The sequence below is a fragment of the Podarcis pityusensis genome (genome assembly GCF_964106645.2).
Source record: "Podarcis pityusensis genome assembly, chromosome: 13".
NCBI lineage: Eukaryota > Metazoa > Chordata > Lepidosauria > Squamata > Lacertidae > Podarcis > Podarcis pityusensis.
In genome coordinates this window covers 4,959,911-4,980,298 of record NC_138038.1, presented here as the reverse complement: position 1 = coordinate 4,980,298, position 20,388 = coordinate 4,959,911, and the positions used below count along the sequence as shown (strand labels likewise).

Sequence of the window (20,388 nt, the reverse complement as noted above, 5' to 3'; positions counted from 1 at the left end):
CAAAGAAAAAGCTCCTTGAAGGAAACCAAATAAATATGGATAAAGATCTAAGCAGACATTGCACACACTGAATAAGTACTTTTGCAGTAATTTTCTGTTGTCTTCTGAATCCAAAACTAATCAAAGCTATCCATCTAAAATAAGAACCAAATTAAACACAAGCTACATATATAGAGGGGAAAGACTGAGAGAGAACGCACCAACAAGGAACAGCAGTTATCATGAACTGGCACTATTCTCCTCTTGGCAGGCGAGCCCTTCACACTGCCAGTTGCCTCCAAAACTCGCAGGGAGTACTTCATTTTCTACTCCTCTGCAACAGCTCATTTTGTTCTTTTGTTCCCTCCCCCTTCAATTTGGGCTATTGACACACTTGAAACAAAAGGAAATTACTGCAATGCTCTGGAAAGAAATACATTCCAGCACTTCTGCAGAAGCAACTACAATGGCTCTTTTAATACTTCGTGAACACACTGAAACTGCTGCATTAACTTTCCTCCCAGTTCACAAGGCTCCCGCAATTACCAGTGTGGTTTTGGGGAGAGACGTTTCCTTGTGTGCTGTTACTAACGTGCCCCTGCGCACACGAAACGAGGGAAAGCTAATCGATTTCAACCCTCCCCAACGTTCCTGAAAAAGGCTAGTTAAAGCATTTGTTATGACATTTGACATTATCTATACATGGAGCAATGCTGCAGTGTGGCAGCTATCAAATTCAACGCCTCAAGAAGAAAAATGAAGAAAATTGTGAGAAATCACTACCACTTATATATTTACTTAATATATATATCACCAATAACAATATCTAATGAGGGATGTATCAAGTAAGCTTGCAGTACCCAAATGACCCTCCATGAAAATATTTCCAGGGTAAACCATTTGGGAAAGTGTGGCCCTCGTGACAGGAACAGGGTCAGCTTGTTCTCTGCCCGTTCGAATTTCAGTAGGCCAGCAATTTACAAAGTGGACAAAGTACTTCCAAGTGATCTGAAACAAAAGCTGGAGACTGCTGGGACTGCTGTTACAGTGGTACCTCGGGTTAAGAACTTAATTTATTCTGGAGGTCCGTTCTTAACCTGAAACTGTTCTTAAGCTGAGGTACCACTTTAGCTAATGGGGCCTCCCGCTGCCACCGCTGCGCAATTTCTGTTCTCATTCTGAAGCAAAGTTCTTAACCCGAGGTACTATTTCTGGGTTAGTGGAGTCTGTAACCTGAAGCATCTGTAACCTGAGGTACCACTGGACTGGACTGCACAAAACTTGATGAACAGAAGCAGATATCCATGGGACAAACACTGAGCATGACGGTTTACATATAAAAGTTGATCCATTTGTCGTTGGTGCAATACCCAGCTCTATTTCTCAGCCGCATCTGAATCAGGAGAGGCCGTGCAAGCCCTGGACTGCTGCCTGGACTCAGCGGTAGGATGGACAAGTGCCACTAAACGGACTCTGAATCCTGGCACGACACAGGCATCGTGGGCGGGCGGTTCTTGAGTCAGGATAATTGGTCAACTGCCTGCTTTGGATGGAGCTGTACTCCCTGTGCAGTCTGGGGGTGCCCTTGGATCCATGTCTCTTGCTAGAGGCCCAGGCGACCTCCTTGGCTCCGAGAGCCTTTTACCAGCTTCAGTTGGCAAGGCAGTGGTGGCCGTTTCTGGATCACGATAGCCTGAACGCTGTCACCCATGTACCTCCAGGCTAGTTATTGCAATGTGCTCTATGTGGGGCTGCCGCACAAGCTGTTCAGTTAGTTGGAGAACAGCCTTTACCAAAGGTGTCATGGGCTTTGAAGACACTCGAACTCAGGACGCAAGGGAGAAACGTGCTAAGAGGAAGGCACCCTTGGCAAATCTACACCGTGATCAACTCCCGCCCGGAAACCAATGTCCCCACTGTGGAAGGAAGTGTGGATCCAGAACTGGCCTCCACAGTCACTTACGGACTCATTGTTAAAACCGTGGTTATGGAAGACAATCTAACTCGGCTACGAGGGACCACTAAGGAAGAAGAAGCCCCACAGGCTGCAGCTGGTGCAAAATGTGGTGGCTCAACTGCTCACTGGGGTGGAATACCACCACCATATCATGCCATTGTGGGGAGGAATGCACTGCTTGGCAGTTAGCTACCAAGCAAAGTGCAAGGTGTTTATATCTGTGCAGCTTGGGACCAGGATACCTACAAGTGTCAACACCCCGCCCCAATATAGCTCCTTCCCTTTATATATCAGAAAGGTGCCTTCTGTGTTTTCTTTTCAGCACCCAATAAACACATTCTTCTTTCAACAAGCTCCGATTCCCGGCTGGTATCTGTACTGGATTTGAATTGATTTTATAAATATGCTGCTGTTGTTTTAAAAGCATATACGCATATAATTGGTTGCTTTTTAATTAAACATGTGTTACATATATTATGAATAATAATTTTTAATAATAATATTAACATACAAGCACACACATTTCTGTGTCCAAACCGTGTGGTAAAGGTAAAGGTACCCCTGCCCGTACGGGCCAGTCGTGTCCGACTCTAGGGTTGTGCGCCCATCTCACTTAAGAGGCCGGGGGCCAGCGCTGTCCGGAGACACTTCCGGGTCACGTGGCCAGCGTGACGAAGCTGCTCTGGCGAGCCAGCACCAGCGCAGCACACGGAAACGCCGTTTACCTTCCCGCTATAAAGCGATACCTATTTATCTACTTGCACTTAGGGGTGCTTTCGAACTGCTAGGTGGGCAGGAGCTGGGACCGAAAGACGGGAGCTCACCCCGCCGCGGGGATTCGAACCGCCGACCATGCGATCGGCAAGCCCTAGGCGCTGAGGTTTTACCCACAGCACCACCCGCGTCCCAAAACCGTGTGGTAGTTTAGTACAAATCACAAAGTCAAATTGTCACTTTAGGTGTGCACACTGATCTGTAAGATTTCTGCCTTAAAGGGACACAGAGAGAACCCTAGCTGACAATACAGCTCAACTCCAGCAGCAAAGCATCAAGGTACAAGGAAGCTAACGCCAGGCAGCCTCCCTGACTTGTCCCACAGTAACTTAAGATTCATGGGCCATACAAACTCAATGAATAAAAACAGATAGAAAACCAATAGGACTGTGGCTGCCATCCAACATATTGACTACACAGGTCATCTGTAATGGACTTTTGTGTCCATGGTTATCTTTGCAAGGGAAGAGGTTGGCAGAGAAAACCCAAAAAACCATGGTTGGAGTCCGCGACCAGAAGGAGGAGGAGTACCAGGAGGAATGGATGAAATTCGAAGACTATTTAGTTAAATATGCTAAGATAGTTTAATTGGAAAAGCTTGCAAATTCCAGATAGGCTTAATATTTAATTATGTGCTTTTAGAGAATAATATGTTTAAAGTCAAAATGAAAACAAAGTAAGAGGTTAAGTGATTAAGTTAATTTTATGAGAAAATGGGTTTTGGGAAACTGTTACAATGATATACACTGAAATGCAGCCAGGGGGATTTGAGGAAGTCACTTAACAATGTTACTAAGATTGGATCAAGTACAGTTAAGATGTATGTATGTTTGTTTGTTTGTTTAAAATTTTGGAAAACCAATAAATAAAATTGGGGGGGGGACAACATGGTTGGGCATCCCATGCCCCCTAGCAGCTCTGCCAGGTCCAGAAACCATCCATCAACACTGCTATCAGCTGAGTTGAACTCCGCTTGTTCTCCCCATGGAGAACTCAGCAGCACAGCTGACCCCAGGTTCTTGAGGGTGCCCTGGCGGCAGCTGCACCTCCCCATATGGCATTCGGTATGCGGGCAAGTGGGTTTCAGGGAAACTGCCTCATGAGCCACACTGAGACCACACCACACCAAATTAGGACCATGGGATGGAAGTTCCTCTCCCATTCTGGTTGCCACACCTCAAAAAGGATACTGGAGAGCCAAAAAAGGTGACAAACAGAACCACTAAAATGACTGAGGGCTGGAGGAAATCTCCTATCAGGAAAGGTTCCCAGCAGCAGGTCTTGCCTAGGGCTGTCGCACATCTGGAATTTCCTAGATGTAGCTGGAATATGGCAGTCAGATACAGTGTCCAGGCGGAAATTTCTGAGGTGTCTAGGTTATATGACAACCCATGTCGGAAGTCTGTATTTTGGCAAATTTCCTTTAAAATTGCTCCAAAACTTAATTTAATTTGACAGCGCCTATATCATATCGAGTGACAGAATAATTTGGACACAATATGGAAATTTTGTCCATGGTATGCTTATTTTCTGCCTAGTCATTTTGATACGTTGGCACCCTATTTGCAAAATTTAACAATTCCAAAATACAGACATGCTTTCACTTACGCAAGATTAAATATATTGCCTTCAGTTGTACTTGAGGGTCGATTTCAAAAAATTCCGCTGGAAAAACGGTGATGTCCATGTGGAGATGGCAGCATTGAATCAGGAGCTCATGTGCTCCTTTCTTGCTCTCCTTATAAAGATTTAAGGCGTGGGGTGATTACCCCTCTACTATTGTCCATGCCAGGTCGCTCCTTCTTCTAGCAGAACAAGATAATCAGGTGCCTGCAAAGATTTTAGCAGGGGCACTTAGAAGAAGATTTATTATTTGATGATTGATGTAAACCTCCAGAATGTATTTTGCATAGTTAAGTTATTACCCCTACCTTCGGTACATTTTATTTTATTGCTATGGCTAATGCAAATAAAAGCTCAAAAACTTCATTTTTTTGAGATTTTGCAAAAAAAAAAAAAAGTTCAGCACCTCCCCCCCAAAAAAACACACCCACACCCACACAACCCTTTGTCACTTTTTGAAACATGGCAACTGGTATTCTGGGTTCATGTCTACACAGAGACTGCATTTGAATTAGAAGTCTGTCTCTTTCACTTTGAAACTCCGCCTCCCTCTTCCACAAAATTATGTGTTATTCACATCAAAGCGTATCTTCTGGCTCCCTGGTCTTCAGCTGGTGAGCTGTGGCCTGATCCAAGGTGAGTCACAACAGCAGCACTGGGTCCCCAAAGGCAGGCTTAGGTTAAAAGGGGGTCCTAGGTCTGGAAAGACTGAATATGTTTGTTCCAGCTTGCAGGAAACAAGAGATAATTTAATGCCTTTACTTCTGGTGCTTACGTGAGCGGAGGGGTGGGATGGAGAGGGAGGGAGGAGCAGAGGAACTGAACTCTGAACTTCCCCTCAAGCTTCTTTTAGTCACTTCATGATGAATCCCTATACTGGAATAAGAGTCACTGATTAAATCACTATGCTATAACGTTCATTTCCTCCTTAATTGAATAAAGAGTTCAAGTGACTGTGCTCGATTACTGCTGCGACTCCCAATTGCATAAGAATAGGAATGCACACGCCGTAAGTCATCCCTGTTTTCTGAGAAATTCTGGAACTCCAATCTGAACTTCCAGGAACACGAGCGAAGTGCTGCCAATTCTCACTGCTGCATTATTTTCTAAACCAAAGAGACAGAGTTTTGGAAAGACCTCCTGAACACGGCAAAGAGGAGAGGGTGGCGGTGGTTTTTGTTTTTTGTTTAATCCCCACAAGATTAGAGATAGTTTCCAAGGGAATGAGTTTGAACAGCAAATGGATTAAAGGAAAGTTCCTGGATCAGCAAGCACAGTTTTTATGAGGAGGTACATAAACGGCACACAGAACTTAGCAAGGAACTTAGCACCAGGATCAACCTCCTAAACACAACTTCTAGCTCCTAACTGGAGGGCCAAACTAAATGCAATACTTGTCACATAGTTTGCCCTTGCATAGCTGAGTTTTCCGGCTTTTTAAAAACGAATAGCTAGCCAGTGTGCTTCTGAGCCAGATCAGGACTGCAGCAAAACAGGCTTTAACCCCTTTGGTTCTCCTGCAATCTTGGGCTGAAATCCTGCCCCCCCCCCCCCGCCATTCACAATGCTTTGTTCCTTTAAGCATGGGGAGTGGGGAGGAGAATCTGTCTGGGACAATGGAGGCAGGAACAGGTTAAATAATCTCTTGCACCACACAAAGGTGCTCCTAACCCCGCAGGAGCATATTTCTCATTTTAGGCCAGGTTTGGCCCTAAGTCCTTCACCTAAATGCAAGACAATCAAAACTTGTACAAGTTGTGTATGACAAAACAAGCTCCACAAACAAAATGTGCAGAGGAAGAAAAAAGATCCACCAATCTCAGAAGGGAAATCTATGTTAGGGACAGTGTTGTTTTTTTCCTGGGAGTACTCAAGGATATGATTTTCTAGAAGAAAAGCACTGGTTAGGAACCAGAGCCCAAGTCCCACTGAGAGGAGGAGGAGGATCAAGAATGGTTGCTAATTTCCTAGGGCAAGCGAGATGCAGACCTCCTGAGAAGAACTGCAAGGAAAAAAATTAAACTTTCTCAAAAATCTCAAAGCCACACTTCCTCTGGTTGTCTCCCACATACGCTTCTGCCTGAACTCACAAGTGCTACCCTTTTCATTGCTTTGCTAAAATTGCAACTGTGATCTACTTTACAGGGTGGTTGTTGTGAGGACAAACACACTTTGGAAATTTAAAATACTATTACAAAATGTAGGATAGCGCAGGGAATGATTCCAAGTCAGAACTTGCATGTGCAGGGTCTGATTGTGTACGTTATTTTTTTGCTTCATTTTTAGGTTTCCCTCCACCCTGTGGCTTCAAACGTGCCCTCTCCCTATTCAAAATCAGGGCAGGCAGGCTGGAGAAAAACAATAATAAAGATCGTATGTCCATCAGTATGGCATTTATCTCTCTCTTTTCTCCTCAAAAGAACTCAAGGGAGCACTCCTGGTTCTCATTTTCCCCGTGTTCTCCTTACAACAGGCCCGTGAGAGAGGTTAGCCTAAGGCAAGCATAGGCAACCTTGGCCCTCCAGATGTTTTGAGACTACAATTCCCATCATCCCTGACCACTGGTTCTGTTAGCTTGGGATCATGGGAGTTGTAGTCCCAAAACATTTGGAGGGCCGAGGTTGCCTATGCCTGGCCTAAGGGATGGTGACCAGGCCAAGGCCACACAGCGGCCAAATGGACATTTCAGATCCTGCTCTCCAGCTCCTCGTCGGCTTCGTATTCCACATTCTAGAAAAAAGGTGTAGAATTGCATTAAGTGGGGAGTGGGATATTAATATTTCCCCATGATTCTGAAAGTACCTGGGAGCCCTTGTTCGAAGGCCTGTGTGGCACTTTTCAAGAGTAATGAGTTCAGACTGGAGTCCTGTAAACACTTCCCAGGGAGCATTCCTCATGCAAACCAGTGGGACTCACTCTGTGCAACATGCAGCTATTGTGGCAGGAATCCACCGCCAGTCCCTATAAGCAGTGCCTGTTATTAGTATAGCTTCTGCAGCCTTAAATGGTTAGGGCAGCAAGTTTAATGTGACTTATTTAAAAGTAAGTGCACACAGGACAGGATTTCTTGCAACGTTGGTCCTAACGAGATGATAATCTGACTAAAGTGACATTTGTTTTAGTGGTTCACCATAATAACTGCAGCAACTTCTCACTTTGTGATGTCTATTATACCAAATGATTGCTAGAAAGGTCTGAACCTCTTCTCTCACCTCATTACTACCTCTGAGCAGGTATGCCTGAGCCATTTATCCTCCAATGTGAGTGAGCAAAGAGACTCCAGCTACCTCCAGCAAAAGCTGAGACCAGCAACCATCTTGCCTGGGAGTCCTGAAACACCTGCTCCCTGCCCTAATGGTATTTTTTCACCTGACCTGGCAGGGCGGGGCCTGGACTGACTCCAGCTACAAAAGCTGAGGCCGTTGAACAGCCTCTTTTTGTTGCTGTTTTTAAATCTTATTATGAATTATGTGGAAATTGTGTGATTTGGTCATGCACTTTTTTGATGTGCTTTATTTATTGTTTACAACTACTTTTCTTATGTTTGCAATTATGTAAATCATCTCATGTTGCAAGCCGCCTTGCGCATGCTTTGAACTATGGAAAGGTGGCATTCAAATCACATGACGATGACAATGATTACTTTTACTGTGTAGATTCTAGAGAACATTCCTCACTTGCAACCTTTCTTTATCATACTGTAGGACTGCGGCAGCAACACTTCTGAACAGGGAACATCTTGCCTGATTATTAGCAATTGTGCCCAGGTTGTACTCACAAATGAGCACACAGACTGTTGCTTTGCACACTGTTCCTGGCATATTGCGAACGTGATGATGTTTCTGACATCACATAAGAGGGATACAGTAGAACCCCACCAGTAAAACCATTTTCTCCATGCTGCCCATGTGGGACAAGGTCAGAATTAAAGAAATAGGAGTGGACATGCAAGAACCAGCAAGGAAGACATGACTATGTGGGTGCTCTACAAAAGACACATGGTTCTGTTTCCCATGCTTGCTGAATCGGGGACCTGACGCATCTCACCAAGACAGGTGCACGAGACATCCAGGACTCACAAGAACTGCTGCTATCAGCTATCAACAATGAACCAACTCAGAGCCTCAAGTTCCTACCAAGCACATCCAGGAAGTACAGAACAGGTACATATTTTTGAAGATCACTGACTGTGTATGATTCTATAGAATGAGTGTACAGTCGTACCTTGGAAGATGAACAGAATCCATTCCAGAAGTCTGTTCAACTTCTAAAATGTTTGAAAACCAAGTCACGGCTTCTGATTGGCTGCAGGATGCTCATCAGATGTTCAGGTTCCAAAAGAACTTCTGCAAACTGGAGCAATCATTTCCGGGTTTGCAGCATTCGGGAACCAAAACGTCTGAGTTCCAGGGTATTCGGGAACCAAGGTACGACTGTATTGTGATCCTGAGAAAACAGAAGATTCAGCAAATTCAGAAGTGTTCAGAGGTCTCATTAAGTCTGATTGTTTGTTTATTACACTGCCATGGAACTTCACTTGCAGAGTGTGGCACGATTTACAGGGGGGTTGGGAGCACTCTTCCATTGTCTCCCAAGGCAGACGGATGCCAACCAACCAACCTTGTCCAGATTACTGGTAAGAAACCGACTTCTCTTTCCAGGCGGAAGTACGTTCAAGAGAACAGCGTTTATATGTTCCAGTTGTAGCCTGGAGATTAATTAGCATGTGCAACACAGAACTCAAAAGCACTTTTTGATGGGCAGATCCTTCTTGTCTTTGGTAAACACACATAGCCTTGCATGACTAGTGTTTTGGTACCCAAGGTACCACACATAGGGCAACTCAAATCTCTCAGCATCTGAGTAACATTCATCTCACCCCTGAAAGGTGACACAAGTGCTGCAAATTGAAGGATGCCTAATACTTGTCCCAAGTCTAAAGGAAGTTGCTATAACTACTGATCAGCTGACTAGTGGTTAGAGCAACCTTGTCTGAAGATGCACTTTCAGTGCCAATCAGCTGACAGGCACTGGGAGTGCACCTTCCATTCTGTTTACATGGTTACAAAATGGACTCCTCAAAGTCCATTTTGAGGAAATGGTTTGAATTTTATCCATCCTTCAAAACAGAAAGCAGGACTAAGGAGTTCCTGATCCCTGCTTACCAGCACTGATGGGAAGCCCTGCTTGCACAGAAACAACTGGCAACTTTTAAGCCCCTGCTTGTTCCTTTGCAGCCATGTCCCTGGCTACCACAAACTGCAAATCACATATTACATCAGGTGTGGTTGGCAGGGAGCCGCCTCATAGGCAGGGCCTAAACAGACCTGCAAATTCCTCATCACTGTTTTACAGGCTGTTTCAGTTGCTTTCGTGGTTAGCAAGAGCACCAGCAGAAGCATTACATTTGTATCTGGTTGAGATTACTATCATTTCTCCATAACCTTTTTTCAACTTCCTCCCCAGCATGAAACATCGGTCTTGCGCCAGCCTCCGCATGGCTTCCGTGAAGATTGAGGTAGCCTCCCCTACATGGTAGTCCTTTGTTGGTTTTGATACAACTAGCAGGAGCCACCAACCCATATTGCTGTTGCAGGAATACCCCTTTGGTAGCACTGCTCTTTGCCTCTGATCTGGGTGTCCCAAAATTCGTTCACTATTTACAGAGCTGTGATTATTTCCCCTGAAAATAGCCTAAACCGTAATATGTCATAATAAAGCACCTTGAGAAGGACCTTCAAAGTAAATTTTGAGGGCTTCAGTCACCCTCACTTTCTGAGTCATCCTATGTACAGCTGATCTGGAATGGCTGCTTGCTTTTAAAACACCAAGACCAGCCACTCATTTTCCAAAGCAGACTTTGAATACTTACTGGCCTAGTAGTACAGGTTAGCCATAATGGCACAAAAAGCAGCTAAAGTTAGCCCATAAAGCCAGGCACAGTCCTCCTGCCATGCATGGTGGCCCACTGGGGAAACCAAAGATATTCTTCTGCTGCCTAGCGGAGCCACAATGCACAGCTCAATGGGTCACAACTTGTGCAGGTCTGAAACGTGCTACACTTTCCCCAGTAAAAATATTAGTTGACGAATAGTAAATCCACAGCCTTCCCTTCCAGAGGCCTTGTGTAACCTTACCAGAGCCCGGTAAGCAAGATGGAGGGCTTAAAAACTTTCAGTGTCAAGAAAACTCGGCACAGAAAGAGCCCTCCGCCATGCCCCTCTTGAGACCTTTGCGAGATCTTGGACAACCCCTTCTGATTGTCCCGTCCCCCAGCTCTCCATCTGTTTATTTATTCGCCCACCACCCATGCAAAGCTGCAATCACGTAAATAAATCCTACATAAGTTGTGGGTCTACCATAGTGCGAAACTATGGTTTCCCAATCTGTACATGAGTCAGTGCATGCCTCGGGTTCCAACGCTACCTCCTCTCCTCCTCCTCTGAATGCCTGGAGGATGAGTTTGGAGGATCTCGCCCCCCATTTAAAACAAATTGCAGTTCCGTGTCAAGGTCTGAACGCAGAGAAGTATGGTTTGTTTAAGCTCTAGTTTGGCAGCTGGTTTTGGATCCTGGTTTGCAGTCTGTTAAAAATTGGGAGGGAAATCTTCCGATCTCCTCTGGCATGCAGATGAGGCTGAGAATAAGAGCGCATGAGCGCATGAGCCCAAGGCTCACAATGAATCGCTGATATAGCAGGAAAGCCTGGATTCCCTTTAAATCTGATCCAGGCCACTGACGTAATTAAGACTAACTAGTGAGTTACTCAGCTCAGTAAACAGACTTTACTCCACCACTACAGCTGGATTCCATGCATTTTAAATATATTTAAGTTATAACTTACTATTCGGTAAGGATGGTGCAAAATGGAGTCTGGGCAGCCAGCTAAAGCCATTTGTGCCTTCAGAATATCTTCAAAATTACATCTACTGCTTTGCGGCACCTGCAGTGTAAAAACAAGATGGTGAGAAAACTGTGCTGGAGGCGTTGACAAATTGTTAATATGGCAAACAACTTGGAGATGGAGGGACAGAGAGGGGAAGAGAAAAGCCTGTGCCCTTCTGCCAATCAGTATGCCATTCAATGTTATTTTATTGCATAACAGAAGGACTGGAATAAAGCCCATAACAGCTGCTAGCCCACATAAAATTTTACTAGCATACCTGACTTGCCCAAACACCCACATACTTCTGTAAGTCACGCAGAGCACAACAAATTCTGCATACAAAAGAACACCCCCCAAATTACAACAAGATTTCCCTGCCTAATCACTTGGAGAGTCTTCTGACTTACCACAAGAGATCTGACAAACGACTACTTATAAACCTACGAAACATTCGAAAGGTAGAAATTTATTTTATTTTTAAACTACTGAGTCCTACCACTGTAGGTAGAGGTGCTCTTTGCCTACAAATTCCTATGATCTGCATGTGAAACAGTGTAATCCGCTTAGAAGCAATAGACAGCAAAGCCTTTGCACTGATATCGTTCACACTAAACACAGGCTTATGTGCAGTATACTGCACATCACCTAGTCTGCTGGCTGCCTGGATTCAATAGCTAAACACACAGCTTCTCTGTTTAGCTGACAATCACCTCGAAAGAGCTCCATTTAGGAGTACACTTCTTGGTCAGCTGCTTTTCACAATTCTGCTAGGAAAGAAACTTCTATAAAGTCATGCAGAAAAAGGCTTATGAATGCAATTATTCTCACATTTCTTATAATTATAAGCAGATTTTGTCTGCAATCCTACACATCCTAACCTTGGCATAAAAAGGAGGTAAAGGTAAAGGACCCTTGACAGTTAAGTCCAGTCACGAATGACTCTGGGGTTGCGGTAAAGCTCATCTCGCTTTACTGGCCGAGGGAGCCGGCGTACAGCTTCCAGGTCATGTGGCCTGCATGACTAAGCCGCTTCTGGCGAAACCAGAGCAGCACATGGAGACGCCGCTTACCTTCTCACCGGAGCGGTACCTATTTATCTCCTTGCACTTTTTGGCATGCTTTCGAACTGCTAGGTTGGCAGGAGCTGGGACTGAGCAACAGGAGCTCACCCCGTCGTGGGGATTCGAACTGCCAACCTTTTGATTGGCAAGCCCAGAGGCTCAGTGGTTTAGACCACAGGGCCACCCGCATCCTAACCTTGGCATAAGCTCCACTAAATGCAGTGGGGACAGAAGCAAGCATGCATAGGGTTGATTGCCTAGTAAAAAAAGGAGGGGACAGGCACCTTCCCACCCTTAAAAAATATCAGTGAGCAACTACACATTACAGTGGTACCTCGGGTTAAGTACTTAATTCGTTCCGGAGGTCCGTACTTAACCTGAAACTGTTCTTAACCTGAAGCACCACTTTAGCTAATGGGGCCTCCTGCTGCTGCCACGCCGCCGGAGCACGATTTCTGTTCTCATCCTGAAGCAAAGTTCTTAACCTGAAGCACTATTTCTGGGTTAGCAGAGTCTGTAACCTGAAGCGTATGTAACCCGAGGTACCACTGTACATGCAATGAGGACTGTTTCTGAAAGTATCCCCATTCGTGCAATGGCGTCATGCAATGGTAAGAGTGCCAAAACATTAGAGGAAGAGACGAACTGCCATCTTCAGTGCCAGCCCCACTGGGTCACATATGAGTATTCTCACCCACCCAAACAATAAGAGTATGCGAAGAAGGCCCTTTCATAGGCCACCTGAACGCGCAGTTTCAGAAGAAAATGTTCTAGAAGGCAGCATGTGCCTCTGAAATACTGTACTTGCAACCCATTCTTCTGGTTAAGCTGACACAGTTAAAAGGGGAGCCGATGCCGTCATCTCAAGGTCTAGACAAGAGGCCTGTAGCCTCTGACAACAAATAACTGAGAGAACTACCGTTTTCAGGGGACCTCTCCTCCAGCACAGCCTGTTCCTAAGCAGCCATCTCCTCACAAACTCAGATGAAGCAAGGAACAGTCAAAGGAGACAGAGCCGTAACTCAGTGGCACCGCACAGGATTTGCATTCAGAATGTGCCAGCTACAATTCTTTCGCATCTCCAGTCAAGGGATCTTAGGCAACAGGGCTGCAGAAAATGGCCACGCCTTCAAGGCCTGCAGCTCAGTGGTAGGCGATTTGCTTTTTGCATGCAGAAGGGCAAAGGCTAAAGCCCCAGGATCTCCAGGCAGGACTAGCAGGAGGTGCCTGACTGAAACCCCGGAGAACCTCTGCCCGTCAGTGTCGACCAGGCATAGGCAAACTCGGCCCTCCAGATGTTTTGAGACTACAATTCCCATCATCCCTGACCACTGGTCCTGCTAGCTAGGGATCATGGGAGTTGTAGTCCCAAAACATCTGGAGGGCCAAGTTTGCCTGTGCCTGCATTAAGCCCACAAGTTACCCTCACTTTTCTTACACGACCTTATGCAGGCAACTGAAAAATAAATAAATAAATACATTTGAAAAACATGGGAAAGATCAAAATAAGTGGCAGTAAAATGTCAGGAAGAGGCAGGAGAGCACATGACTTAAGTGCATCATGCCAGGCCTTTCTACAATGCATGCACAGGCCAGACTGCTGCTGACAATTCTTTTCTTCTTCCAAGGTGAGCTGTGCAAGATCACAGTTGGACAGGGTCCTCTGGTGCAAAAAGTGCTCAGAACAACTGGTCCCTTCGGATAGGATCTGGCAGGAGGAATCCTTGGGAAGCAGCTGTGCCATGTGACAACCATCTACTCTCCAAACTTCTATCTATTTGAAGACACAACTGAACTGGGGTCTGAAAGGTTCACGGTTGCTTGACCCAAGGTAGTGTCATCAGCAAGACCCTCCTGACACGGATCCATCAGTGCCACTTGGTTCCAAGTCAGATCTAAGGACAGGAGCTGGAGGTCACTGACATCGTCAGTCAGAGACCACTTTCTCTGGCAGAGCCTACGGATCTGGTGGATGAATGCTTCAGGGAATATGCATGGGGAAATGAACATTAACGCCTCATACAGCTTTCTAAAATTACAGAAATCAGGCAACGATTAACCCAAGTTCAAACAGAACCTAGTCTATTCCTTCAGTAACCCATTTCATTGTGCTATCACACGCTTCCTGGTCCAAGTCCACCATTCCGTCACAAGGCGAGGCCTTGGCTCTAACCGCCGGTTTGCAATGACCACGGGAAAGTCAAGGCGCGTCCGCCCGTGCTCCCTTTCTGCCCAACCTCTTGCAGCTCTGGCCTCTTCCATTTCTTGAAAAGAAATGGAAATGACTAACCTATGAGATCATACTGAGCTCCTCCAAGGAAAAGCCAGGAGATAGACATAATAAAGAAATAAAAATGAACACCAAAAGATAATGCTAGTACATTCCAATAGAACACGATGCTATGCCCACATTGTGTCATTGCAAGAGTTTATTGTCATAGGGCAACCTTCTCAGAGGAAGTGTCAGGAAATTAGCAAGACAGGAAGCAGCCTCACAGAGTCAGGCCATTGGTCCCCCCAGCTCAGTACTGTCTGCTCAGGCAGGTAGTGGTTCTCCAGGGTTTCAGGCACGCGACTCTCCCAGGCCTGCCTGGAGAGGCCACCAGGGATTGAACCTGCGACTTTCCGCTCCCAATATATGGTGGCCCTTCCCCATATTTAAGGTTCCCAATGCCAGCTGTGGCTGCTTTCATACAGATCGCTTTATTTAGTTTCATCTCCAAATCTGGCCTTGGGTATTCCTAAAAATCTAAGCCAGGTACTTGCCTACCATCATTTTGCCTTGGATATGAGAAAATGAATATGACCGTTCATATGCGCTATTCTTGTCTGCAACTTCTATCCTTCTCAAACAACACAGCCAGAGACTCACGCCCCTAATTTGGCATTTGTGTTGTGTGGCCTTATTTAGTGCTGTTGCGTTGAAGATAACACATCATGTCCTTCAGCATTACTACACTTAAATTATCTCAAAAAGATAAAACACAATGGAAATTCCCCAAAAGGTACTTTACTAATCTTTCAAAAAAGAGAGAGAGAGAGAGATGAACTGGGCCTATTTACACTGCAGAATGAAAAGGTTCTGGGGATTAAAGTGAATTATCAGCAACTACGATTCCCAGAATGCTTTGAAGAAAGCCGTGACAGTTATGCCACTGTAAAAAAAACAACAACAGGGATGTTTGTTCCAAAAAGACACCACTGTATTGCCGAAGGTGAGGGGATGTAGGGCATCTATGAGAACTGGGGAAAGGGTTTGGCGGGGGAGGCATAATAGTTGGGAAATAATGTGGGACCCGGTTGCAGCAACAGTTCTCAGTTACCACACTGACAGAATATTGCCAAGAAAGAGCTCATATATCACTATTGACTAATCCACAACGCAGGACTGTCGTCAAATTTTGTACCCCAAGATTGAAAGGTGACAATTCCATTAATCAGGGTTGTGCTTTTCCTTTAAAAAAAAGAGGCACTGAACTCTTCAAATGGAAATCATGACCAAGCAGCAGAATGAAAATTTAGTCAAGGCAGTTTCTAAGGGTGAATAAGTTTTGAAAACAATAAGCCGGCCATAAATCACCAATTGCTGCAGATTTTTTTTTTTACAATTGAAGGCACTTAGCAAGCAGAGGCTGTTCCTTTAAATAGCACTCACAGTGGCCTGTGCAAAGGCTCTGGATATCTAATTTGCACGTCATTCATGGTTCCTGCAGATTAAATATGATGCACAATATGATGCAACAGAGAACCCACAATAAACTTGGGGGGGAGGGGAGACTTGCCTCACCTTCCTTTGAGCAAAAACCTCTACCAACCCAAATAATGAGTACACAATAAAGCAGAAAAGTTGTGGGCAAAACAGGGCCCAGAGTTTGCTCAAGGGACCTAAGCCTGGGGAGACCCACCATGGCTTATGTCTACAGCACAAGCCAAGGACCTCCGACTGTGACTAACGTACATCTTCTGTAGCTTCAGTAACAAACCCATCAGGCGGGTGTATGATGAGCTGACATGAAAACAAGTGGCAGACCTTTCTTAGCACCATGGGAGCAGCACCCATATGTAACCCTAAGCCTATGCTAGTTTGGGATGGCCTGTGAGTGCAACAGAACCATCCTGCCATTTTCTTCTTGAGCCGTAACTGTGCAAGGTGACATGCAAACACACACACCGCAACTGTAATTCTCAATGTCTGAAAGTGACCTCTGTACAGTGATTATAACATAGTGATTACTATATAGTGATTATAAAGACAGTTGCTAGAACTCTTGTTTAAGTTGCCCAATCCAGACTTTTAAATAGCCATTTGCCAACCATGTGTAGGAGTTGCCTCCAGGTAAATCTGCAGGGAAGATTCTGTAAACAGAGCGAGAGTTGGCTCCTTCTCTTCTCCTCTCACGCTGTTGACTTACATTGGTCTGCATGGGGCAGACTGACTAATAGTTTCTGCAGACATATTGTCTGTAGACACCCATGAGCGTTTTGTTACAGGTCCCCACTTATTCTAATATTGAACCTGATCAATTTCCCACAGCACAGCCAACCACAGATAGGAGTTGATAGGAACTCCCCAGGTATGCAAAAGTCTTAATTTCACAAACTAATAAAGAGAAAAAGGACAACCTAAGACAGCCTGACAAGGACTTAGCGTGCTCACTGCCCCCAGGAGCCAAAAACAGAGGGCACTTCTTCCAGAGGAAATGTTGGAGGGGGGGGGAGAATTGTTTAAGAGAAGCCTCCTGCACCTCAGCTGAATGAGCCCCCATATCGCTCTGGCTCATGTGAGCAGGAGGTATGGGGAATTCCTCAAAGGTGCAGGCAGGCAGAAGGAGCCTGAGAAGGTGCCAGAACCTTCTCAGACTCTGTCTGCCTGCCTGCAGCTTTGCCATCTGCATGCCTGGTATGACGTATCACCAGCTCAAATTGTCTGAAACCGGCATTGCCATCTGAACCCCAACACAGACAATTTCAACACAGTTTCAGACAATTTAGCAATATATTGGTGGCCTCAACCTGAATGTATATTGCCTTCCCTTCCTTGCATTGTACCATTCAAATTTGGTGCCAGATGAATACCTTCCTGAATACCTGGCCCTAACCCACAACATTCGGGACAAGAAGGCAACTGTGCTATAGCACTGTCCTGCTGAAGTTCAGGGACAGGTGAGCAGGAATTTATTCACCAAGGCCTGCAGCACAACAGGTTTGCACTATTCGGAAGGATGTTAAAAATCCAAGTTCATCAAACCCTCGCAGACTCTGCAATGGTCTTTAACATTTTCCTTTTTCCTTTCCCATTGAAGTAAGGGGGCAAAGACTAAAATAATCTCAAGGGATAAAGTGTGGCCTTAAACCCCAGCCCCACCAACACTCATTCCCCTCAAACTAATACTTTAGCCAATTAATCTGCTGATTAAAGCACACAGACTTAATTAAGTTCATTAACTTTGCACCCCTAAATTCAGAGCCAAAACCACACCCAAGATGCCTGCATACAACCTAAGGTGTTGGTTCACTTTGCCTATCTATAGGATCAAAAGCCTTTTAGCGAAACAGTCCCAGTGAATTCTTCGCCTTGCAAAAATGTTCTTTAGGGTTCCAGACGTGCCAAAGTACGATTTGCTTGGAATTTCTGTTGAACTATCTTTGACGGCACAGTATTTACATCTGGGGATTCTTGAAATTGTTTAGACTTGGCAAGCTTCTCTCATTACATCACTGCCACAATATGATTACTACTGCTTGGAACCCTGAGCCGGGCAATGAGGACATCCTGCTCTCCCCGTCTCAAGGCCAACACAAAGAGCAGCGTTAGAAACAGAGATATAAAAGCAAGGAGCCAAATGGCACCTTAAACCTAAATTATGGTCGCCACAACTATGTGTCTAGGCACAGTTTTTAAACACAAGATTACAAAGCAAATGAAGACAAGGTGGGGGTTCTAGCTGAAGATGGAATAAATGCTGTGCACAAAACAAAAGCTCTTTTAAAATACAGAAGCAATCAAGTGGAAAAGCAGTCTATAAGAGATGTGACTGCAGTTTCATTCTAGCAAAACTAAAAACCTCTTGTACCCAATTAGAGGGGTAGTTTGCCAAAACCTGTATATAATTTGTGAACAACTTTGTGTAGAAAACTTATTTGGTTTTGGTTTTTTTGCAATTTGGAGAGTTTGAGCCAGCCATAGCAAAACACGTCATACAGAGAGCACAATGGGACTTAAATTTAGGTATGTATAGGACAATAACACCCACTGAACTTCATGGCTGAGAGGGGATTTGAACCCTGGTCTCCCAGGTTCTAGTCCTACAGACACTCCAACCACTAAGGTAAAGGTTAGGTCCAGTAAAAAGCGACTATGGGGTACAGAGCTCATCTGGCTTTCAAGCCGAGGGAGCTGGCGTTTGTCCGGCTCATTCACTCAGTTTGCAGAGATCCTTTTGGAGTGCCTCACAGCCTCTTTTAGTTAAAAACTACCCTGAACAATTTGGTGTCATCAGCAGACTTTGCTAACTCATCTCCAAAAAGGTTTAGAAAGATGCTGTGTCTCGTGCCGCAGACTGGGTTGAAAAAACAGACCACACACATCCAGAACATCTCACTCACTCAACCTCCATTCCTAGAAAAAACGATACAGCAAAATCCAAATAAAGGGGACAAACCTTTATTCTTCCAAGCAAGCCAGCAAACATATTACTATGAGAAGAAATGAGAGGCAAAGCAAAAAAAGTGGGACTTCTTTACTGCCAGAGCCATTCCACTTTGGAGAAGAAGCCCCACAAGCAATAAATTGATTGAACAGTTTGCAGCTTGCGTTTGTTTGCAAACCTCAACGTGTCTCACAGAAAAACTGAAGGAAAGGGGTGAAAATCAGCCGGATCTCTTCCTGATCCCCATCCCCACCCTGCAAGAGAGAAGCAATCTATTTGTTTGCAAACCACAATGCGTTTCTATCTGCAAAGTGTGAGATTTAAGGGGAGGGGTGAAAATCAGCCAGATCTCCCTTTCTGCCCCTTCTTCAGAGTTTGCTTACTTATGCAAATTGTACAACAATGAAAAATGTTCCCTCTGACTCAGCGCATCAAGAGGCTGCCCCCCCCCCCGCCCTCTCCTGCCCAGGGAAAGGAGATTTTGGTCGCAAACCACATGACTGGAAATCTTGACTTGGTTGCAAGGGGGCGCTCCCGAGTTGCAGAGAGCCAATGGCGACGGGTGAATTTCGAACGCTGACCAAGATCAGATAATACTGCTCTTCCCCCGTCCAACACCAAGCGATGTGTGCTGGAAATCTTTTCACTATTATTATTATTTTTCTGAGAAAATTCAGAAATAGATTGCTTTCATACAAATCAGAACACAATAGTACTCAGATTGCACTACGAGGATGAATACTAGAGAATGCAACACGGTTATTAAGTTTTCTGGTGACTACTTGGAAGCACATATAATTTTTTATGTACACTGCTCTTCAGGTGTGCTAAAAGTAGCATGGCACACATTTGCAAAACCTTCATTATCCACCCTTAAGTGTAAAGGAATTATATGCCACTGAGCATGTTAATACATTTCAAGTCCATTAGGCTATCCATTCCATTTTCAATGCTTAATTCCCATTTCCCACGATAACCAAATTTAAGTCCCTTTGCTCTTATTCATGCACTTTGCAAGGCATGCCTTTCCCTCCTTCACTACGCTTCCCTGACCAACAACTACAGATCAAAAATTCCTAGGAGCAGAGATCTGTCTGTTATTGCATATGCAACTCTATTGTAGACTTACACTGTATGTCAATACAGGTAAGTCAATAAAAATAATTTCCAAGTACAGCTTTGAATTTGAATATAAACATTTAAACCCTGCTAAGTACATTTTGAGTGTTTCCCCTTTACCAAATGTTTCATTCCTCCTACTTTGGGCTACCAGAAAACTTCTGAGATATTTATACAGCAAGTAATGGCTCGTGTTCATTAAACAAAACTTTGACGAGTCATTATGTCAAACATGCTTGATCAGATCTATTTAGGGCTGCAGATAAACCACCCCATGTCACTGGCCAAAAGGGGGAGAAAGTAGCAGATATTTCCCAGTGACTGTGGAGAAGGCAAGGCC

At 44.8% G+C, this 20,388-nt stretch overlaps 1 protein-coding gene across 4 annotated transcripts in view; it reads right to left on the bottom strand.

The window, feature by feature from the left end:
- Positions 1–20,388, bottom strand: part of GRB10 (growth factor receptor bound protein 10) — an 87,407-nt gene that overhangs the window by 50,311 nt on the left and 16,708 nt on the right. For 3 of the 4 annotated variants that reach the window (XM_080976772.1, XM_080976775.1, XM_080976773.1), the window contains exon 2: positions 11,177–11,275. In XM_080976772.1, the coding sequence (XP_080832898.1) occupies positions 11,177–11,227 (51 nt within the window). In that variant the 5' untranslated portion in view covers positions 11,228–11,275. Of the gene's footprint in view, positions 1–11,176; positions 11,276–20,388 lie in introns of those variants that run through there. The other variant, XM_080976774.1, reaches the window with a different exon arrangement.